The 23,031-nt window shown below is 38.3% G+C and overlaps 1 protein-coding gene across 3 annotated transcripts in view; it reads right to left on the bottom strand.

The window, feature by feature from the left end:
* LOC121729604 (TLD domain-containing protein 2) overlaps positions 1–23,031 on the bottom strand; it is a 208,107-nt gene that overhangs the window by 164,298 nt on the left and 20,778 nt on the right. For all 3 annotated transcript variants that reach the window (XM_042118170.1, XM_042118172.1, XM_042118171.1), the window contains exon 2: positions 19,444–19,610. In XM_042118170.1, coding sequence (XP_041974104.1) covers positions 19,444–19,565 — 122 coding nt within the window. In that variant the 5' untranslated portion in view covers positions 19,566–19,610. The remainder of the gene's footprint in view (positions 1–19,443; positions 19,611–23,031) is intronic.

The raw sequence follows: 23,031 nt of genomic DNA, 5'->3' as shown, positions 1-23,031 counted from the left end.
TAAAAAGGTAAGTAATTAATATTCGTCTCTGAGTGCGGCAGTAAATGTTTGCCTTATTGAGGACCGATTAATTTCATGTTAAGTTGTTCAATGTAATTGTTAATGTTAACGCATGCGAAGTACAAAGTTGGCTGGAGATAATATGAATCTCCAATCATGCCCGATTATCGCTCCTACAAAAAGTATGACGTAAAAACAGCTTTGTGTTTTCCAATCTAGTACAGACTTATAATTGCATATATTTTCATATAAATCAGACAATTAGAATGTTTAAAGACTTCAGTTTATAAGAACCTGAACCGACGACCACATAGATGTATCTCGTAGCCCGTAGCACCGCCTATGCTACGAAGAGCAATAATTTAGTGGTGACGTCACGTGGCGTAGCGCGGCGTAGCCGTAGGGCGGGCGACGTAGCACGCCCGTAGTCAAAAACGTAGCAGTTAGATTCCTAGTTCCGTTTATGACTAGGACTACTACCATTTTAAATATTGTAATGAAATGTCAAAAATATGAAATTTTGAAACGGTCTATTTATAATTAAATATTAATAACACCTACAATAGCATTAATAACAACAGCAACCAAAGCAATACCGTTACAATATACATTACAGTTAGCATTATTTTAAATAATCGGCCGAGTGCGAGTCGGACTCGCGCACGAAGGGTTCCGTACCATTATAAAGCAAAATTAGGCCAAAAATTGTGTTTTTTGTATGGGAGCCCCCCTTATTTTTTTATTTTATCAATAGCCAGCTTCTTCGATACTTGGACGGCCAGGGATTACTAAGCGACAAACAATACGGGTTCCGTAAGGGTCGCTCGGCTGGTGATGTCTTGACATACCTGACTCATCGTTGGGCTCAGGCAATTGAGTCGAAGGGAGAGGCATTGGCTGTTAGTTTGGACATTGCGAAGACCTTTGATCGGGTTTGGCATAAAGCGCTGCTATCAAAGCTTCCATCATACGGGCTGCCCGAGAAATTATGTAAGTGGGTCACTAGTTTCTTAGCAGACAGAAGCATAAAGGTCGTAGTTGACGGCGAATGCTCGGAAACTGAGTCTGTTGATGCTGGTGTCCCTCAGGGGTGTGTGCTATCGCCTACTCTATTCATACTGCATATCAATGACATGTTACAAACCAATGGCATTCATTGCTATGCGGATGATAGTACAGGTGATGCTGTATATACCGGCTCCCCTAATATTTCTCGGCAAAATGTCACTGAGAGTCGAAACGAACTTGTGTCTAAGGTGGAGAATTCATTGGAGAAGGTCTATGAATGGGGTAGACGTAACTTGGTCCAATTCAACCCCGCCAAGACACAAGTCTGCGCGTTCACCACTAAAAAGTCACCAATGGTCGTATATCCTCGTTTCGAGGGCACATCTTTAACCATCTCCCCTAGCATTGAGATACTTGGCGTCAACATATCGAGCGAAGTCCAGTTCCGATATCATCTAGAGGGTAAGGCCAAATTAGCCTCGAAGAAGCTTGGTGTTCTTAACAGAGCAAGACAGTACTTCAGTCCGGACCAACGCCTACAACTCTACAAGGCGCAGGTTCGGCCTCATATGGAATATTGTTCTCATCTCTGGGCAGGGGCGCCAAAATACCAACTGCTCCCTCTGGATCGTATCCAACGAGGGGCCGATCGAATTGTTGACTGCCACAGTGTTTCAAACAGCTTGGACCCCCTGGAATTACGCCGAGATGTAGCTTCACTCTGCATCCTCTATCGGTTGTATCACGGGGAGTGCTCTGAGGAATTGTTTGGAATCATACCACCTGCAACTTTTCGCTATCGTCCCACGCGAAAAACATACCATCCTCATCACCTTGATGAGTGGCAGTCTTCCACAGTGCGTTTTTCGCGTAACTTTCTGCCGCGCACTGTAAAACTCTGGAACGAACTGTCACCAGCGGTATTTCTGGACCTATACGACCTGCAAACCTTCAAGAAAAGAGCATATTCCCTCTTAAAAGGTCGGCAACGCACCTGCAGCTCTTCTGACGTTGCGAGTGTCCATGGGCGACGGTAGTTGCTTACCATCAGGTAACCCATTTGCTCGTTTGCCCCCTCATTTAATTTAAAATAATAATAATAATATTATTAAAAAATATTAAAGTACACATAAGTATAACTAAGGACTTTGAGAATAATCCAAATACATACCTGCCATTATTGATATAGAGCAAAAAAAAGCAAAAAAAAAACACGTTTGTTGTATGAGAATGTCTTGTCCATGTCCATAATGTAATAGTGTCATGTCCTTAAATATTTATTTTATTTTGTTTTTAGTATTTATACTTTTAGCTGTAACAGATACACAACCTGCTTTTTCAAAATCAAAATTTCAGAACTCTAGCTATAGCGGTTCTTGAGTTACAGCCTGGAGACAGACGGACAGATATCGAAGTCTCAATAATAGGGTCGCGTTTTTACTCTTTGGGTACGGAACCCTAAAAAGGCACCTTAAGGGATTGAATTTAGACTATTAAAATGTGACTTTCAGCTTTCTCCACCCTTAAACTTTGAATCGATTCTAATAAAAAGATAAGACATGAAAACTTCAATTCCAGGAAAAGGGCGTATTATAGTTTAGTTTCCGGCAATTCAAATAAAGTTGCGGCCAACATCTAGATAAAAACAAAATATATGTAAAAGTAAAAGAAAACATGACGCATAATAGTTATCGCAGTGTTTGTCAACTAGTTTATGTTGCGCACTAAATACTGCGCATTACGGACGGTAATGAACATTAACAAGGTGATACGGTGCAGGCGCACGGCAAACGATATGGGGGCCTATTCTTTTACTTAGAATATCGCTTCGAGCACTGGCTCTCACACTCGCGCCTAAGAGCATCCCACGGTCCGTGCGTGCGTCATATAGCGGACGGACTGGACGCGAACTAACTTGCATGACACATCTCGGAAAGGGTCTAGTCCGTGGTAACAAAGGATACTGTGGCTGTGCGGTGTAGACACAATGTAGTACTCATTTACTTTGTTCTACGTTCGAACCCTCTCTCTCTCATGTCTTTCAAACACCATGTGTGCGCCCGAATGTGATCTGACTGCGATCGAACATTCGAGTCATTAGAATAGGTCCCCTGGAATTGGGCCGCTGACGTAAGTGCAATCAGCCGGCGCGATGCACTCGCTAACGAGGGATGGACGATTGGTTGCCAGGTCCTTTGGACTCATGCCATACTCGCTCATTATGATCAGAGGACACCGACAAGGATAGAGATGTAAAAATACGCTTTTGACATAAGCGCCAAGTTGCCGTACGTACTGCCATTATTGATGTGCTTACAGATTTCAATACAATTTGATATATTCTCTGATGACCAGGAAAGGAAGGAGGGTAGTTCTTATCCCGGAAAAATATAGGGTTCTGCTAATTTATTGTCTCATTAAAACACGATCACGTCTAAAAAGATTTGGATAATTTCAATCTTATAACACTTAATAGGATTAAGTTCAGTAAAGAATTGAACGTTGAGAAAGTTTAGAGATTTACGGGACTTTAATACTCAATTTATAAATAACTAGCTGTTGCCCGCGACTTCGTCCGCATTAGTATAGTAGATCACGTCCCAAGTATTCATTTATTGTACAAAAATATTCAATGTACAGCATTGACTTCCCTACGATTTTATTATATATAGATGTACCGCGCGGCTTCCCTTGCGTAATTTAGGAATATCACGCGACCGTACATTTTTCCGCAAAAATAGCCTATGTCCCTTAACGTGGTCTATTCTTTATGTTTGCCAAATAACATAAAAATTGCTCCAGTAGTTCTTAAGGCGGGGATAAGCCCCAATTTGTTATTCCGCGACTTCCGGTTTACCTAGTTCCAATAGTATTATATTACGAATTACGAAGTTTTAAAAAATATGAGGTATAAAGCACAATATTTAAAATACCTTAAACCATAAACATTTTAATAAAACTTAATACTTTGGCTGTAATTAATTTACAAACTCACTTCCGATAAAAATCTATTTCATCGAAATATAAGTAGTAACTAGGATTTTATTTGAATAAATTGTTAATAAATCTATATTAAAAATTCTTTAACCGAACAATTTTGTTTCTTAATGTTTATTTCCAAAGATATTTTAAAAAAAGATGAAAAATAGAGAAAATCCGCTAGAGTGACTTCAGTTTTATGCTAAGCTAAAATGAATCTTATTGTGATACGCATACGCTTGGTCTTTGGTTGTGTGCAAAGTTATAGTTTTGGATTGAGATTAATCCCCGCCTTAAGAATCTTAAGATAATAAGCAATTTCATATAATTTCCACCGTTTTTTCCTCATTTTCCTCTATTTCTTCGCTCCTATTAGTCGTAGAATAATAAAATATAGCCTGTAGCCTTTCTCGATAATAGGCTATCTAACACTGAAAGAATTTTTCAAATCGGACCAGTAGTTCCTGAGATTAGCGCGTTCAAATAAGCCCTTTCAAATAATTTCCCCCCGTTTTTTCCACACTTTCCTCTATTTATTCGCTCTTATTAGTCTTAGTGTGATAAAATATAACCTATTACCTTCCTCAACAAATGGACTATTTAACACTGAAAATTTTTTTTAAATCGACCAGTAGATCCTGAGATTAGCGCGTTCAAATAAGCCCTTTCATATAATTTCCCCCGTTTTTTCCACTTTTTCCCCTATTTCTTCGTTTCTATTAGTCTTAGCGTGATAAAATATAGCCTATAGCCTTTCTCGATAAATGGCCTATCTAACACTGAAAGAATTTTTCAAATCGGACCAGTAGTTCCTGAGATTAGCGCGTTCAAACAAACAAACAAACAAACAAACAAACTGCAGAATTATAATATTAGTATAGATTATTAAACTCCACATAAGGTGTGTTATAGGGAAAACTAGTGAAGTACGTTCAAGAACTTCTCAAATAGAAATTAAAACTATAACAATCTCCGACCGTGAAGGCTGACCGTCATTAGGGACCCTCAACAAAGTAGAGCAATTCCCCTTTATCCCCGACCTTGGGCGTTATCTGGTGGGGCACGGATGTGCCTGCGCTGCATCATCTCGAGAGGTGTCCGAGTGGCGCCGCGCTCAATCATTCAATTACGCACTCCCCGGCCGGATCGTTTGCAGAATTGTCAGAATTATCTCCAATCATCTCGAATAAACGCATTAACGTACTCCACATACCGTCTATTAACATCCATCTATAATAATATAATAGCTATGCGAAAGTTTGTCTGTCTGTCTGTACCCTGTTCACGCCCAAACCGCTGAACCGATCAAATATCTCAATAACGATGTAGGTGTTAGAGAAAATATGTGTCGTTTTTATGCACAAATCTTTATTAATATTAATCGTAACCCTCTCACCGCATTCCACGCCTAATATAATATGACGGTCTTAGGTACTGTGTATAAAATCTTAGTTAGTTACTAATATTATGGAGCATGAAAATGTGCAAAAACTAAAACATATTTTTGTCATTATCTCTACATTCCCATTACTTTATTTAAAAAAAAAAAACTACACAGTTATAACTTATGCAAGGTTATTTAAAAATTAATATAAGTTTCATTCGTGTTTGCTGAATTTCGTAAAGCGGGTCATAAAGGTCCCAATGTCATTTGGTATGGAGATACTTTGAGTAGAGTCCCGTGAAAAGGCATAGGTTACTTTTTATCCCGGAAAAATGTTCAGTTGCGACGAAGTTGCGGTCGTCATCTAGTCTAGTACTCGTATAAATGTGTCTGTCTGTTTGTTACATCTGCACGCCACACGGTTATACAATGGACACAACCGGACTGCTTTTATACAAACGGACGTACGTAGGTTTTAGGAGTGTTGAAGGGCCAATTGGTTGAATGGACGTACCATCAATGCACATTGCACACCCTAAGCACAATAGACATAACTACCTAAGTCTCGGCACCGATATAGATTTTTGGCATGGAGATCCTTCGTGCTTCGTCGATGCTTGAACCGTGAAACATAAGATAAATAATTTTCATTGCATCAGAATGTACTATGCGGTATACGAATTCGACGAAACGAAGTTGCAAGATCGAGAAGACATCTAGTTCATAACATAATATTATCAAACATGGACACAACAAGTAACATAAGAGGTACTTAATTTCCTGTGCTCTTTACTAGGCTGGTCAAGAATTCCCTCCAAGATGTCCCAAGCAAATATGTTGTGACTGAATACATAAGAATATTATGTGATTCAAACCGTTTAACATTTTGGCCACGTAGAGGCAATTTACATAAATTTACGATATGCGTCCTACGCATCGACGTTTTAGTTGTGTGGTCAAGCTCAAGATAAGGATTTGAATGTGTTGTAGATACCACCCAAATATTTTTTACTAGCTCAGTTTTGTATTAAAATATTTTTTACCCCTTTAAAAATTACTTACTCACGCAGCTAACCTATCTGCCGTCCTTGTCTGATAAGTGTCTTTTACAACATGCCAGAAAAATACAAGAATTAGGGCCTGTTTCACCATTTCCTGATAAGTGCCGGATAGGCTATCCACAACTTATCTGACAGATACTCTATAGTCTATCTGTCATATAAAGTTTATCAGTAAGTTTTGAAACAGACACATGGCATCTAAACACAAGATAACGTAAAAGAAATTGCGCCAACAGTCGCTTTCTTGAAAATATTTGTACGTGACAAAAAAGGTTGTCGGCACGTCTGTGGGAGTGTTTTGGCATCACTGACTCGACATATCTTATCTATGCTGATGAATGACACGCAAACAATGTAAAAAGTAAACCAGATTCAGGGGGAACACAATTTGAAAGACTCGGGGCCGCCAAGAAAATCACTGCCGAGATGCCCTCGAAATTCCTCGTCTCTCTCGGCGTTCTAAAAAAATATAAAACGATTCCGTTTAACATTTGCGCTTCGGTCGTCCTTGTTTGTTACATGCCAAAACACAAATCACATTACGCTATAATTTAGCCTTAGGCGGGATTAGTGGTTAGTGGGATTAAAATTCATTTCCTAGAATAATTTACAAGCAGCGGTTTGTCTGTTTTGTAAAAACCTAGTTTACAGGCCCCAGGAGAGTACACGCGGTCGCATGTAATGAACAGAGTTGTTATGCCGCGCCACGTAGGAGCCCCATTCTTGTACGTGCTACGTGATTTTGCGCTGTTTGTAAAACAACATAACATTATTATACTCTACTCTAGTGGGACCTGAGGAGTTATGTTTTGAACGAAATCAGTTGTGTTGTTCGAAAATTCGAGAAGTTTGTAGCTTTAGCAACATCAGAAGTGGGATTTGCAATTTTTCATCGTTTCAGTACACGTGGTGGGCACTTAAAATTATTTGCATGCTGCCAGCTGCAACTTAAATTAAAACGTTATCAGATAGACCTGTCAAACAGTTGTCGCATTAGTGACAATATTATGAATAGCTCGTTTAGCCCGGCCGCACATTGTCCGAAATTTCTGATACGAAACAGTTGAACGTCCGCGCTGTCTCTTACATTTTGTACTCAGCAGAGTGAGCTCGAACTCGCCGGAAGGATATTTCGGATAGTGTGCGGGGTAGCGGTCCAGCGAAATTCAACTGTTTCTGATCAGAATTCGGACAATGTGCGGCCGGGCTTAAGGACGTTTAAAAATAATGACTCAATTTATTACCACACCACCACATGTCTCAAAATATAAAATTCTTTTTGGTGAATATTTTACCTTTGAAACTAAATCGCCTTTAAATACTTATAACGTCTAGATAATATTAGTAAACAAAATGTTATCGACAAATTCAAAACATAGATACAAAGCAAATACGTCGAAATCGCTTTATCGCGATTTATCGGATTAGATCAGGACCCTGAAATTGGGCACTTACGTAGATTATGTATGTGGCGCAGCTTCTGTGAATTATCAAGACGTAAACGGGTGATAGAAAGATAGCGAATTGACAGTCACGAGTGACACGATTCCTTGAATCGGATGAATCTCATCACGGTGACGGAAACAATATAATATTATCCCTATATGTATGTAAATAAGAAAAGCGCAGGTACAATGGGGAGGGCGTGAAATCGATTCCGCCACGGTGGACGTATACCCCATTGTGGCACAACGTGATCGTCCTGTTACTCGCTGAATGTGACACGGCCTCGTGTGCTCGCACCGTCACGACCTAACCCACAGAATGCTGTCATTCCACATTACCGTCCCATTTGAGAAAAACAAACAGGCCGTAGACGAATTGCACTAGAACACACGCCAAGCAGAGTGAGAAACGACGAGGTTCAGGTAAACGGTAATTTAAAAAACCCAAATCCATTTTGTTATACCCAGCGGCACTTTCACAGAGACGAATCTAACGACACCTCTCAAGCTAAAATTTTTCAAAGGCGTTCAAGCTGCAAAGCGTGCTAAACAATCATACATACACTTAACTCGAAAAACATACACCTTCCTTTCGGCGCAAAAATGAACTCAATAATGCTTAAGAGAATGGAAAACTTAAACCCACAAAACAGATTACAGAAAATTACACCAAAAGTAAACTAAACATGTGTCGAGCCTCGCTTGAGACCTGGTGATTCAAGCGATGAAGCTTGGATGTCAGGAATCAGGATCGAGCTTGATGAAGGTTATCCCTCATGGGAAATACATGTTATTAACAAGTTGGAGCACAGCATCGCGGGAAGCCGGTAATTTGTCCAGTATAAAATGATGAAATACAAAAATACAAAAAAGCGAACTACTACTATTATTTTTGAGCGAACGAAGTTTTGACGGCGACTGCGGGAACTCTAAAAGACCGTTGTTTCAATAGTGTTATGTAATGGGAGGAGCTAAGGATATGCGGAAATTCTGTCTTTTGCTTTCCCGAGTGTCAAAGTATCTTCATACAAAAATTTATAAAAATCTCTTCAGCAAGTTGAGCGCGAATAATAATGTAGCTTAGTTTGTTATGCTACAATCTACATATTCATCGTTATTGTATGCATAAAAAATAGATTCCAGATCTACAAAATTTCATCAAAATCGATCCATTTTGGAGGAGCCAACAAACAGCTTGACACGAGAATTTTTAATTAAATTAGTACAGATTAGCTTTATTGGCATTAGCTGTGCGACTTAGTGCGAGATACACTGTATCGATCCCGTGTGCGTACAGCGCGGGGTTGCCGAGTGGCCTGGATACTGAGGTCAATGTCAACTGACGGTCGGAATGAGCCCCTAAAACGATTTAATTACGTTAAAGTAGGTACTTGGTAAAGTGTCGCGTAATTGAGGTGAAATGGCAATTTATCTAAACTTGATTTTATTGTGAACAAAAGTGTGTAGTGCTCCTTTCCATTTCCCGCCGTTTTCCTTTAGTTTTTCCTCGTATCATATTTTTGGATGTTAGTAGTAATTCTTGCAAAATCCCAAAGATTAGTAAAATGTCCGTAAGAGTGTAAACCTTGGTTTGGCTGTACGATAAATATTTTAATAATAACTACGCAACCACCAGAAATAGTTATATGTGTTCAATGATTCATAATTTTCTCTAACGGTCGTCCGGTCATAAATTATAGTCCCGGAAAATACATTATTGCATTGATCTTAAAATAATTTTATTCGCCTGATGGCCTGGCGTCAATTAAAAACTTTCGTTTCCGGGTGAAATGATAATTCAATTGGAACATCTGTCAAAACTTCAGCACCGATAAAACGGACTTGGTTCGACTGTAGAACGCGCAAAAACGAAATAAAACTCAATTCTGATCTAAGCTTTAACTCAGTTTAATGCCCTACCAACCTCTTAAATTCAGGAGTCTATACCCCCCTAAAATTCTTAAGTTTATTTAATTCGTGCGAGCACATTTTTCATTTCCGACGACGTTTCGGCTACTTTCCAGCGGCCGTCACCATGGATGAGTCTGAGGAAGTGATGACACGTGACAAAAAAGAAGTGCTCCGCGACAAAATCCGTAAGTGATCAAAACTACAATTTTCGCGTAAACTTAAAAAAGCAACATTCCGGTGCAGTTATTTGCTTTAACTCCCTTGACTGTGAAACACAAGCTTAAAGGAGCGTACAGGAACTAGGTTTAACCGCAATTCTCCGCAAATTAATGCAGTTAAGAAGGTTTTAGTTTATATCCAACCTCCGAGGTGGCAAGACAGCTTTTATCCGGGAGTGGATCTGGGCGCGACCGACTGCCCTCGATACCACCCTCCCCTGGACTTATCATCAAATAGCGATCCAAGAGGTGCGTTCTAAGTTCTGACTTTCTATTCGCCGGTAGCTTTGGACTTGCCTTTGGCGCATGTATCATCGCACGAATATCCTACAGGATGTTCGTGTGAAAATTCTTTAAATATGCACCATATTTAAAGAATTTTGGAAATAAGCCGAAACTTTTTGAAGGAAATTAGCGATTGGGTAGTTTTCCAAATACTTTCTATACTTATTTAAGTCCATTAATACGCGTACGCAGATAACGATTAATTTCTGAATGTCTTTTAATAGCCTTTACTTTCAGCCTGCTATAAATAATTCGATTTGTCTATGACGTGCGGATATAACAGGATGGGTATTTTCTCCCTAGTCGCAAGCTTTATTAATACCAGCTTTATCTATAATTAAAAGAAAGAAAAGATAATATATTCGCTGCACGAGATTGAAAAAGTCGCGGAACTGGAGCGGAAAGCGATTAATGTTAGCTGAATAGTGAATACGAGCCGTTGTAGAGAATGAAAAAAAATGGCGACCGTTTTTCGCAACGAGCGTTGCTCATTTGCGGTATACACTATACATATAATGTCGGATGAGACAATGGGAACAATACCGACCTGATCCCCCTAGCGCCGCCCACCACTTGGTTCGCGGCGCCTAAACATTTTATGTCGGCCAAGGACGCAGAAGCACGAAACCGTAAGAGCGAAGCCACGCTACTCCGTTGCGGTGCGTCGTCGCAGCGGCACCGCTCTGACGTTTTACAATTTATTACACATTTCTAGCTGATACGCCAAACGTTTGCCATAATATACAGTGTGGGAATATGCTCGAGCCTACTGTTATCATTTCAGACGTTGCCTGGAGACATTGTTTATGTCATGCTGATCTTGTAGACACTTCGATAGGCGCGATTCAGAACTGTCCTCTTTTTGTTTTAGGAATATCATAAAAATATGCTACTTCTCACGATGATGAGATGCTGATGAGACTGATCAAGTCAGTAACTGACAGGAGGTAACGCAGGACAGGGCTCAATGGCGGAAGCTCATTTCGGAGGCCAAGATCCACATCGGGTCGCTGAGCCAGCGGAGTAAGTTAGTTAGTTACTTCTCCCGGAACTACAGACAGGAAAATATAAAAATGTGGTCTGATGTTGACAAGATTTGTCACATCGCAGCTATGTGCGACAGTGCGACCATCCGACGACGCAACGCGCCTTAGCAGTGTGGCGTCGTTCTAAGCAACTCGGCTCCGTATGATAAGCGCTGAATTATACTGCTTATACAGATCTAACTCCGTTTCCACGGACAGACACTAGCCTACTTTCAGCGCATACATTTGAGCAACTTAAATATAAAACTTGCTGTAGGCGCTGCGCATATTGCTCTACTGTATACTTGTTTATGTGAAGCTTCTAAAATATTCCTTTACCAAGATTCTTCTGAATCCAACATTAACACAGCTACGATCCAGTCATATTAAACGGGGAAATTTTAGTTCTCACATAATATGCGAGAACTAAAATTTCCCCGTCCAAAAAGTCCAAAAGTCTGTTTAATATATTATATTAAACAGACTTTTGGACTATTGGCCAATCAGAATATAGAACAAGCTTGACGTAGATTGAGATTTCATAAGAATACCCTTTTTATTTTTTAGCGCTGTAATTTTGGATTTATATTCATTCTAATACACATTGAATTTAGTGACCAAGTTCGCAAAAAAACTAATTCATCAGAAAGCATGTAAGGTTCTTACATTTTATGCAACTTGGCTGGTATATTAAAATGCCAGTGTAATCTGTAGATTTCGCCCAGCCTCAACATAGTAAGAACGAAATAGTCTCTATACTTAGCGAGGCCACCGGTGGCTGCTCCATGCTGATAAGCGTAAGTGTGCGCCTGAGATACCGTACTTTCGCAATTATTTTACCTCGGAATTCCATCAAAATGATCCTTACGTGGTCCGCATAAGAGCCCCTCAAATTAATATAACACTGCAGGGTATAAGGTAAATATTTGTGTCACCGCTTACACCATAATAGTATAATATTTTCCTTTTAAACGCCAACGGAGTTTTGTAATAAAGTCGGTGGTACAAAAAATTTTAACAAGGTTTTATAAAATTTTACAGACTGTTGTAGGTTTTAAAACTATAGATAATAATTAGATAGTATTTGGTACTATGTATTGTCTGAATCTAATTATCGGCCAAGTGCGAGTCGGACTCGCGCACGAAGGGTTCCGTATCATTATAGGGCAAAATTATGCCCAAAAATTGTGTTTTTTGTATGGGAGCTTAATTTATTATTTTATTTTAATAATAGCATTAAATATTAAATTACACATATGACTAAGGAATGTGAGAAAAATTCAAGTACCTACCTGTTTATAGAGCAAAAAAGGCCAAAATAATCACGTTTGTGTATGGAAGCCCCCCTTAAATATTGATTTTATTTTGTTTTTAGTATTTGTTGTTATAGCGGCAATAGATATACACAATATATAAAAATTTCAGAAGTCTAGCTGTAGCGGTTCTTAAGTTACAGCCTGGACACAGACAGACGGACAGACATCGAAGTCTCAGTAATAGAGTCCCTTTTTTAACCTTTGGGTACGGAACCCTAAAAATGAGGTTATCCTTAACACGTTGATATAATTATTATGAGTCCATCAGAAAAATATTTTTCTTAAACACCTATCATGTCGACGAACAAAAAATAACACGAATACAAACGGTACGTCAGTCAGACGGTGTATGTTAAGTACGGACAAATATTTGGCCAGCGGGACCCGCCCTCCACCGTGTCAGAACTCAGAGACCCTAGCCAAGACTTTTTCTTTATCGCTTCTTTATGGAATCGGAGAACAAATGTATGGAATTGACATAAGAGGAGTCGAACGTCAACGTCAAATTAACGAACGCTTATGTCAATTCCATACATTTTGTTCGGCGATTCTATAAAGAAGCGATAAAGAAAACGTCTAGGCTAAAGGGGCAGGACTGTCACCGCGGCCTTGCTCTTGACATTTCACCTTGGCGGTGTGTACTTTAAAATACACATTTGACATTACACACGTAATGAGGCTACACAAACGCAATTAAGATTTTATCGTTTTCACACATGATTTAGCAACGATTTCACGAATCGTGGTAATATTATCTTGAAATGAACGTTAATTTTTAGGGTTCCGTACCCAAAGGGTCTCTCTGTCTGTCTGTATCCAGGCTGTAACTCAAGAACGGTAATAGCTAGAGAGTTGAAATTTTCACAGATTATGTAACTTTGTCTGTTGCCGCTATAACAACAAATACTAAAAACAAAATATTTAATTTATAATATTTTTAGTATTTTACTTATTACTATTAAGTTATTATCTTAATATATATATTTCTTGTGTGCGTGTGTATGTGACTGAACTCCTCCTAAACGACTGGACCAATTTTGATGAAATTTTTTGTGTGTGTTCGTGGAGATTCGAGAATGGTTTAGATTTACAGTTTGGTCTACTGGAAAATGTTTTTTCAATTAATTTCTTATTTATAAGGAGTTGTTGATTTTGGAATGTTTTACATTAGATCCGGCGGACGGCGCTATCATCGCATTCAATATTATTCTATTTCAATTTTAGTTTGTCCTGAGTCCTGACAGATGGTGCTACGATTAATTTGAAAAAAAATTTGTTATTCAATTCATGTGCTGATTAAAATATTAAATAAATAACACATAGGCTACAATTTTAACCGACTTTCAAAATGGGGGAGGTGTTATGTTCGTTTTCTTATATTCAACGATTACTCCGCCGTTTGTTAACCGATTTTCAAAATTTTTCTTTTGGTATATAGGGTATCATCCCAATTTGGTATTATATTCAGAAAAGTGGTGATCTGATGAAGGATCCATAAGTAATCGAGGGAACTCCTCAAAACTTATAGGGAAACATATGGTGACTTCGGTTTCGTGAGAAGTATTCTAAGCATATGCTACCAACAAGTAAGATTTTGCACCGAGATATACCTGGTATACCGTGATTCGGAAGGTGCTGAGAGAACTCCTGATTCTTTATAGATACAAGTTTGGGAGTTTCGGCGTTGTTTTAAGAACAGAAAGCATATGCTACTATGCAAATTACATTCTTCATCATCATCATCATCATCATCACTACCATATTATACCATTTCATAGTCTTTTAGATCGAGACTCGAGTTTGTCAAGCGATAATTAAAAAAAATCTATATCTACCTAATATTATAAACCTGAAGAGTATGTTTGCTTGAACGCGTCAATCTCAGAAACTACAGGTCCGATTTAAAAACTTATCTCAGTGTTAGATAGATCATTTATCGAGTAAGACTCATCATTTATCGAGAAGGTTATATTATATTATTACTCTAAGACTAATACGACAGAAGAAACTCAGGAAAATGTGGGAAAAACGGGGGAAATATTTTTTATGGGAAAATGTACCTACGGATTCTGTAAAATTTCTAATTTACGCGGGCGAAGCCGCGCGGGACATCTATTCATTCATACATTCTTTGTTCGGTATCAATGATGCACCTAAAATATTCAGAAAATACTCAGCTGTATTTATACTTTAATAATAATGAATAATAAAAAATAAAATTAATAATTAAGGGAGATAATATACCACTATTAGTGGTATTTTATCACTTTAGGACAAAAAAAGGTAAAACACAAAAATCAACAGAACACATAAATATTGATTAGACTTTAATATTTGTATGCTGCCTGTCTACTTAAATCTAAAATAATTTTACCGAAACATTTCCAGGTACATAAAACCTAGAGCACGTCTACGAGACAGGAAAAAAATCCGCTAGGAGAGAAATGAAATCAACCGTGAATTGAATTGGAGAGTAAAAGTGGATGCAACAGAGTTCCGACAGCTTGCTGCGGTTGTGTACAAATTGAAAATCCACTCCGACGCGACGGCGAACCGATTCTATTTCATTTGCGGTCCATCAAAACAATATTACAATTCCACAGTCAACTACGAAAAATATTTTCGAAACTTTTTGTCGATTCTAATTTCTAACTGCGATCCTCTTCTTGCTTCTATAATAATCACTACATACATGACGCCTCCGTGGTCTAGTGGTATAGAGCGCGGCTCTTGACTCGGAGGTCGTGGGTTCGATTCCCGCGTTGGAAACATGTTATTTCCAAGTTTGGTTAGGACAATGCAGGCTGATCACCTGATTGTCTGAAAAGTAAGATGATCCATATGCGTCGGATGGGCATGTAAAAAGTCGGTCCTGCGCCTGATCTCTCGCCGGTCGTGTCGGTCTTCAGTCCCACTGGGTTATGAGAGTACCTAAAGGAATAGAGAGTGCTCTTGTGTACTGCGCACACACTTGGGCACTATAAAATTACTCCTGCGTAGCTGGCCTGTTTTCAATGAAACCGGCCACTGTCACCGAAACCAGTGTGGGAGCTATCATTATAATCACTACATAGTGTAAAATAAAGTCGCTTTTTCTGTCCCTACTCCCTATATCCCTTTGTTTTGCGGTTTTCTTTAATAGATAGAGTATTGAAAAGGATGGTTTATAAGTTATTATTCATTAAATAGTGGAGAAATACTGTTATTTTTGAGGTTTCTAATGTGATGTCGTAAATAATTACACTTTTTTCCGCTTACATTGCAAACTCAGGCAGGCAAAAATTGCGGGACGTAGCTTTTGCGGCGGTACCGGCTACGGGTAGTAATGAATATTAATCAAAACTACTGAATCGATTTTAATCATTTTTTTTCAGGGAGTGACATAGGCTATACCTAATATAATTTATATCCGTGTGAAGCCGGAGCGGGTCGCTAGTTAATATTATTAAAAATGCGAAGTGTGTCTGTCTATTACCAATTTACGCTTAAGCCACTGAACCTCGATATTTTTATGGAGATTTTAAATTCCTAAAAAGTGTCTTTTTACAACATAATATGTAATTTTAACATAGTTTTTAAAACTAAACCTAAGTTACTAGGAAAAAAAACAAATAAAGCTACCTTGGGAGTAAGTTTAAACAGATAAACAAAAGATCTAATCACCACTTAAGGCTTAAATTAGGGTACTTAGATAATGATAGTGTTAGAACTTAGAATGTTTGCCCGCATGTTAACCGGTTCTATTAATACCTACACGTAACGCGTATATTGTTAATTATAATCGAGTGTACAAGTATTTAGAGCACCGCGAGGCGCGCCCGGGGCACGACTATTAGTCAACCTGACGTGTATCAACACTATGGTTACACATTACTACTATACCAGTGACATTAATATGACGTGATAGAGTGCACGTTTTTTTTTTTTTTTAATGAAAGAAACGCAAACGAGCAAACGGGTCACCTGATGGAAAGTAACATCCGTCGCCATGGACACTCGCAGCATCAGAAGAGCTGCAGGTGCGTTGCCGGCCTTTTAAGAGGGAATGTAATAGGGGAGGGTAGGGATGGGAAAGGAAGGGAATAGGGGAGTATAGGGAAGGGAATTAGGCCTCCGGTAAACTCACTCACTCGGCGAAACACAGCGCAAGCGCTGTTTCACGCCAGTTTTCTGTGAGAACGTGGTATTTCTCCGGTCGGGCCGGCCCGTTCGTGCCGAAGCATGGCTCTCCCACGTATAAATCAGGTCTGTTATGGTAGACCTTTGGCAGCCTTTGGCTCGCACTAGAGAGGGTGCAGGTTCGATCCCGGGTAGAGGCGTGTACCAATAAGACATGTTCAGATCTCAAATACAATATAATAGGTATATGACGCTCGTACGGTGAAGTACATCATGAGGAAAAGGTTAGTCCAGACGGTCCTCTGGACTAGGCTGACTATGTTGCGATAAAGCCGTATGCGGCATGCGCTTGTGCAACCATACGGACATTTAAAAAAATCTTGTCAACGAATGCAAAGGAAGACTAATCTAAATTGGTTGAGAAGCTGGCACCAGTATGTCTAGCAGAGGTCTGGAACGTAGTACGAAATCGGAGGTTTTTCCAGAAAAATTGGAAGATTTGCGCCACTTACACCAGAAAATCAATACCTATATTTTTTGCCAAAATCGCTTAAAAATGAATACTTTGATTTTCCGTTCTTTGGAAAAACAATGAAAGATGCAAGTTGTAAGGCTCGGTCTCCCAGGACTCCAGGTAACTTATTTTTAAGCTTAGAGAGTTAAAAAACCTGCAGCTAATGTTGCGAGTGTCCATTGGTAACGCTAGTTGCTTTCCATCAGGTGACCCGTTGCCCCCTTAGTTTATAAAAAAAAATGAGTAAACTAATAGTGAGACTAATAATAATAGACTATAATATAGAGTATAGACTGTATATAATAGAATAGACGTGGTGAGACTAATAAATTATTTATTTGTAATTAAATGAAACATTTGACAGATACTTACTGCCGCACTCAGAGTGGAACATTAATTACTTAAATGTAATTAATTTAAAAATTTGACATAAGCCCCATACATTATCTGTCAAACTCTTCATTAAATTGATGGTTGATCGTAATTAAATGCCTCTGAGTACGGCGGTTAGTGTCCCATACACTAAGTCTCTGTCAAATGCTTCATTTAATTTTTTCTTCGTTTAAGTTTAAGTCAAAATCTTCATTTAATTACAGTTAAGCAACTACCGTAATCGTCTCGTCTCTGAGTGCGGCATTAAGTACTAGAATATAAGCTGTCCCCCTTAAGAATTAACATAGTCAAATACCTATGACCTACAGAAGTATCTCACAATAAAGTGATGATGTTGGGGCTACTGGCTACTGCACCTTAATCTAGATTCTAGGTGGTCCAAGGTCCCAGTAATAATATGTTCAATATATAAATCAACATGTCCACACGTACGTTATCGCAAAGCTGATTTATCGAGCGACTTAATCAAAATTAAGCCATAATTTTAAAACGCGCGATCGTAAATATATCTGAAGGCATGCAAAGGTAAACATTTAAAAGGGCAATTCGAATTTCAAAAGGAAGCCCAACTTTAACCTTTGGAGATGACGCGTATTTTCTTTTGTCGATGTTCAATCGAACAAGAATCCTTAAAAATCATTGGAATTGATTAAAAAATTGAATTTGTTATTGACTACTGTTGCGTAGTAATAATTGTATTTATATTAATACTGTGTGAATTTGTATTATAATATGTTTTATAGTTTCACATTCAATCGTGCTATATTTAAGCGGCCCTTATGATAAATAAGCGAGAAACATTTAATAAGGATAAAAAGCACTTATTCATTATATATCAAAGTATCCAATAGCTTTCACAGTTTAGTTTAAACTGCATTTATATAAAACGTCAAGCATGCAACCTAACCACCCACTTGCGTCTGGAATATTGTTGTCGCTCCAGTAGCCCTAGCATGGCCACAGCACAGCTCACAGTAGAAATACGAAAGTATAGATAAACTGAAGGTGTCGTTCCGATCTTTACGGCGGCCAAACGCCGCCGACAAAAAATCAATCTTTATAACTTTAGGACTACACTTACCTAAAAATTCAAATAAAATACTACTTTTTGACATAGACTATAGTCTATAGGTACTCTATCATCTATGTCATAAAGTGGCTATTTCATTGAATTTTTGTCGGTTGCGACTAGCCGCGGTAAAGATCGGAACTACTTTCGTATTTCTACTGTGGCCATGCTAGGGCTACTGTTCCACGTATACGTGAAAGAGAAGAAATTATATTTGAAGACTAGCCAGATATTTTAGCCAGATAATGAAGTAGATAAGTTACAAGGTTTGTTGAAATTATAAGGGTAAAAATGAGTAAGTCCTTTCATCCACTTACGTCCTCATTTTATATAATAGTCCATACTAGCACAAGTGGGTGATGGTCGATGGGTCCCTGTCTAGTGAGGACAACATTACGCACCAATATGCCGAGGAGCGTAGCTTCGCCGCCGCTGTGAATAACTTAGTAAAACTCAAACTTACATCAACCAGTGACAACGTAAGCAACGTAATTCTTCAACCAAGTTTCTGAATGAAATATTCAGCACTTTATCCTGACTGTTATACAGTAATTTGATTAGGTCCAAATAAAATAGTCATGTAACAAGATACGACCAAAACTCTAAATAGGTAACAATTGAGTTTTGGCTTAAATTGCATTCGCAAGTAGTATTCTCTATAAGACGCGTATTGGCGCTGGTTCACGCAAGTTCGTTTCGAGTGTAAAGTGACTTACTGCCAATGGAAGGGTCCGGTGATGCCCTCCTTCAGGCGGTCCTTGAGGGAGCGCTGCCTCGAGGGCCCCGGGCCGGGGGGCAGGGCGCCCGCCCCGGGCGGCACGCGCGCCGGCGACGACATGTCCTCACCACATCACACACCAGTCACCACACTTACAACGCCGCGCTGCAACAGACACGCCACTTGCAAATAAATCACATCAAGCGAAGCACGGTGTGCAGACAAAATAGGGCAAAGAAGCGTGGTAAAAGCAGAAGGTCATCCTAATAGTCCGGGTTCCCTAGAACAATTTTTATTTATTACTATTTACTATTAGGAAATTGTTGTTCGTCTTATCAAAATGAAGCTGCACACGAAAAATTTGCTTGATAGTAATAAAAAAAAATGTTCTAGGGAACCTGTGCTATAATCTAATAGGGAATATTGCACAAAGGTCGCAGAGTGCGCTACTAGCACACGCTAAATAATCCGACATCTTGCACACGTCATAATATCATAATATCATAATATTGGCAGAAAGGTTGGCAAACTGCTGGTAAGGCCTGTAGCGTGAGAACAGCATGTAGTAGAGAACAGTGCAGCAATATATCCTGTTAACAAAATATTTACAGTGCCTCAATATTTTGAATAGCAAATATTGGATCATAATGGGTAATCTGATAAACCAAATAATAGTGTCTCTTTATAAGTAAAATATTTAAACCATCAATAAGCTATTCAATATCCATGTATTTGTCTACCACGTTGGAAAAGCTCTCACACAGAAGAGATCGATGATACTAGATGGCTTATCAACGATTTAATTATTTTTATTGGTTGTTGCTGGTACCGCCCCTAATAATTTTCAACAGCAATATCTAAAGGATGTTGCTACACTAAAACCAAAGGCGCTAATAAATCAGGTTCACATCGACAGCAAATAAAGGCAATGTTTACGTTCACAACAAAGTTTAAGAATTCCCAACTCGTTTCAAACCTGTTTGCTCGCCTCATGTGTCTAGACGCATTCAATTAAATTGTAATGGCAATGTGTTTACAGAGTAACCGCTACGACAAGACACGAATTATACAGGGTGTAACAAAAATAAGTAATAATACTTTAGGGTGTGTACGTGTTCCTTGTAAAGAGTTCGCTGTGAAAGTAGCAGCTCTGAAAGACGATTTTTTTTTCACTTTTGTATGGGCGCGGGCCCGAGCGGCACGAGTTTCCCCATACAAAAGTGAAAAAAAATTTTGGTATTTCAGCGCTGCTACTTTCACAGTGAACTCTCTACAAGGAACACGTACACACCCTAAAGTATTATCACTTATTTTTGTTACACCCTGTATAATAGGACCTCTTTATTGTTACAGGTCGAAATTTATAAATGCAAGTACCATCGAGAGGAACCCATTAAACTTTTATTTTATATTTTGCACTTCTTATTAATAAATCTTATCTTATATATAAAAAATGGATTTTCAAATGTGTTAGTCGCGCTAAAACTCGAAAACGGCTGAACGGATTGGGCTGATTTTAGTCTTAAAATATTCGTAGAAGTCCAGGGAAGGTTTTAAAGTGACACGTAGTTCACCGGGACAGCTAGTAAATAAATAAAAAAAGTAAGGTGACTATTTGACTAACCATTGTTAGTTACCGTTATATTTTCGCATAAAACCCCTGTAAAAATCTTTATTATTTTTTAAGAAAATTGAATCTTGCATTTCATATAATAAACCTATCATGTTTATATTATGATAACCGCGGTCAAACATAATACGGTCTCGTTTAATATCAGCAACATAAAAATGGACTTTATGTAAGAGTAAGCGGCATTTTATTACATTATCATAGAGTAGTTAAATGTAGTTAATATATGGTCCTATAATATATAGGACCATATATTAACTACATTTAACTGCTCTACACGTAGCCACCATTTTGCAAAAAAAAGTTAGAAAATTGTTCTAAAATGTAGAATTCAGTGCTTGTTACGAGTACATCAATAAATATAACCTGAGGCCGTAGCCAAAATCCCTTTCGTTAAAAACGATGACGTAATTCGTTATCCAAATGTATGGGATTTGACATTAGTCTTCGAAAGCGAAATGTCATTTAGCGATAAATTACGTCAAACCGCATACATTTTGATAACGAATTTCGTCATCGTTTTTAACAAAAGATAAAAGTCTAAGGGGGCTGAATCTTTCAGCGACTAATAAATAAAATAAATAAATAAAATATTGTCGATCACAAGCAGGACGTTGTCGACTGTCGTGTAGCTACCGAGGGTTTAAAACTTATTTAGATTTACAGAACGTATTTACTTTAAACGATAGTAAATCAAATTGATGTCAACATTTACAAAGTTGCAATAGTTCGTAAATCACGAAGTCGTCGAGTAGGGATATACAGAGTGTAAAAAAAAATGTGATAATGCGGCTGTGTAGAGTCCCCTGTATAGAGTTCACTGTGACAGTAGAAGTACTTGTGTTAAAATAATTTTTCCACATAAAAGTTTTAAAAAGTTTTATTTTTATTTTGTACTAGATGTCCCGCGCGGCTTCGCCCGCGTAAATTAGGAATTTTACAGAAATCGTACATTTACCCATAAAAAAATATTTTCCCCGTTTTTCCCGCATTTTCCTGAGTTTCTTCGGTCGTATTAGTCTTAGCGAGATAATATATTATATAATATAGCCTATAGTCTTACTCGATAAATGATCAATCTAACACTGAGATAAGTTTTTAAATCGGACCTGTAGTTCCTGAGATTGACGCGTTCAAGCAAACATACTCTTCAATGTTATTATATTAGGTAGGTATAGATTTTTTTTATCTATGGACGCTTCACACCACGTCAGTCTGGCCCCGTGGTAAGTACCTGATGGACTTGTGTTACAGGTACCAGACAACGGAAATATATTTAATACTTTTATACTATACATATATTTAAGATTTTTATTATATGATACACATATTTAATACACATCCATGACCCAGGAACTTTGAAAACTTTTTGTTCCGTCGGCGGGATTTGAACCCGCAACCTCCGGCTTGAGCTACCAACGCGCTCACCACTGAGCCACAGAGGTCGCCAAACTATTTTTAGAAATAAAAAAATTACAAATTGACTCTCCATTTTATTTAGAAAACGTTTGTATGGGAAATAGAAAAATGCTGTTTTGAGGATTTTCCCGGCAATTATTCGAATTTTTCTCACCTTTTAAACCTTCCCTAGACCTCCACGAATAATTCAAGACCAAGATAAGATAAATCCGTTCAGCCGTTCTCGAGTTTTAGCGAGACTAACGAACAGCAATTGATTTTTATATATATAGATGGGGAAACTCGTAACGCTCAGCCGCTTGCCCGGACAAATAACAAAATAATTTGCTCTTTAGCGCTGCTATTTTCTCATATATACACACTCTTAAATATTATCACTTAGTTTTGTTTCACTCTGTATATTATTTTTACCACAGTATACACAATATAGACCACGTATAGACAATATAGCATGACATAAGGCGTGGTCAAGAAAAAGTAGTACTTCGGTGTTTTGGGGCTGTTCTGTGGGGTGTCGGTCATACACTTTTCGTTGCT

This window comes from Aricia agestis, chromosome 8 (assembly GCF_905147365.1).
Source record: "Aricia agestis chromosome 8, ilAriAges1.1, whole genome shotgun sequence".
NCBI classification, from domain to species: Eukaryota; Metazoa; Arthropoda; class Insecta; order Lepidoptera; family Lycaenidae; genus Aricia; species Aricia agestis.
The sequence above is the reverse complement of the archived record's forward strand: the minus strand, read 5'-3'. Positions and strand labels throughout refer to the sequence as shown.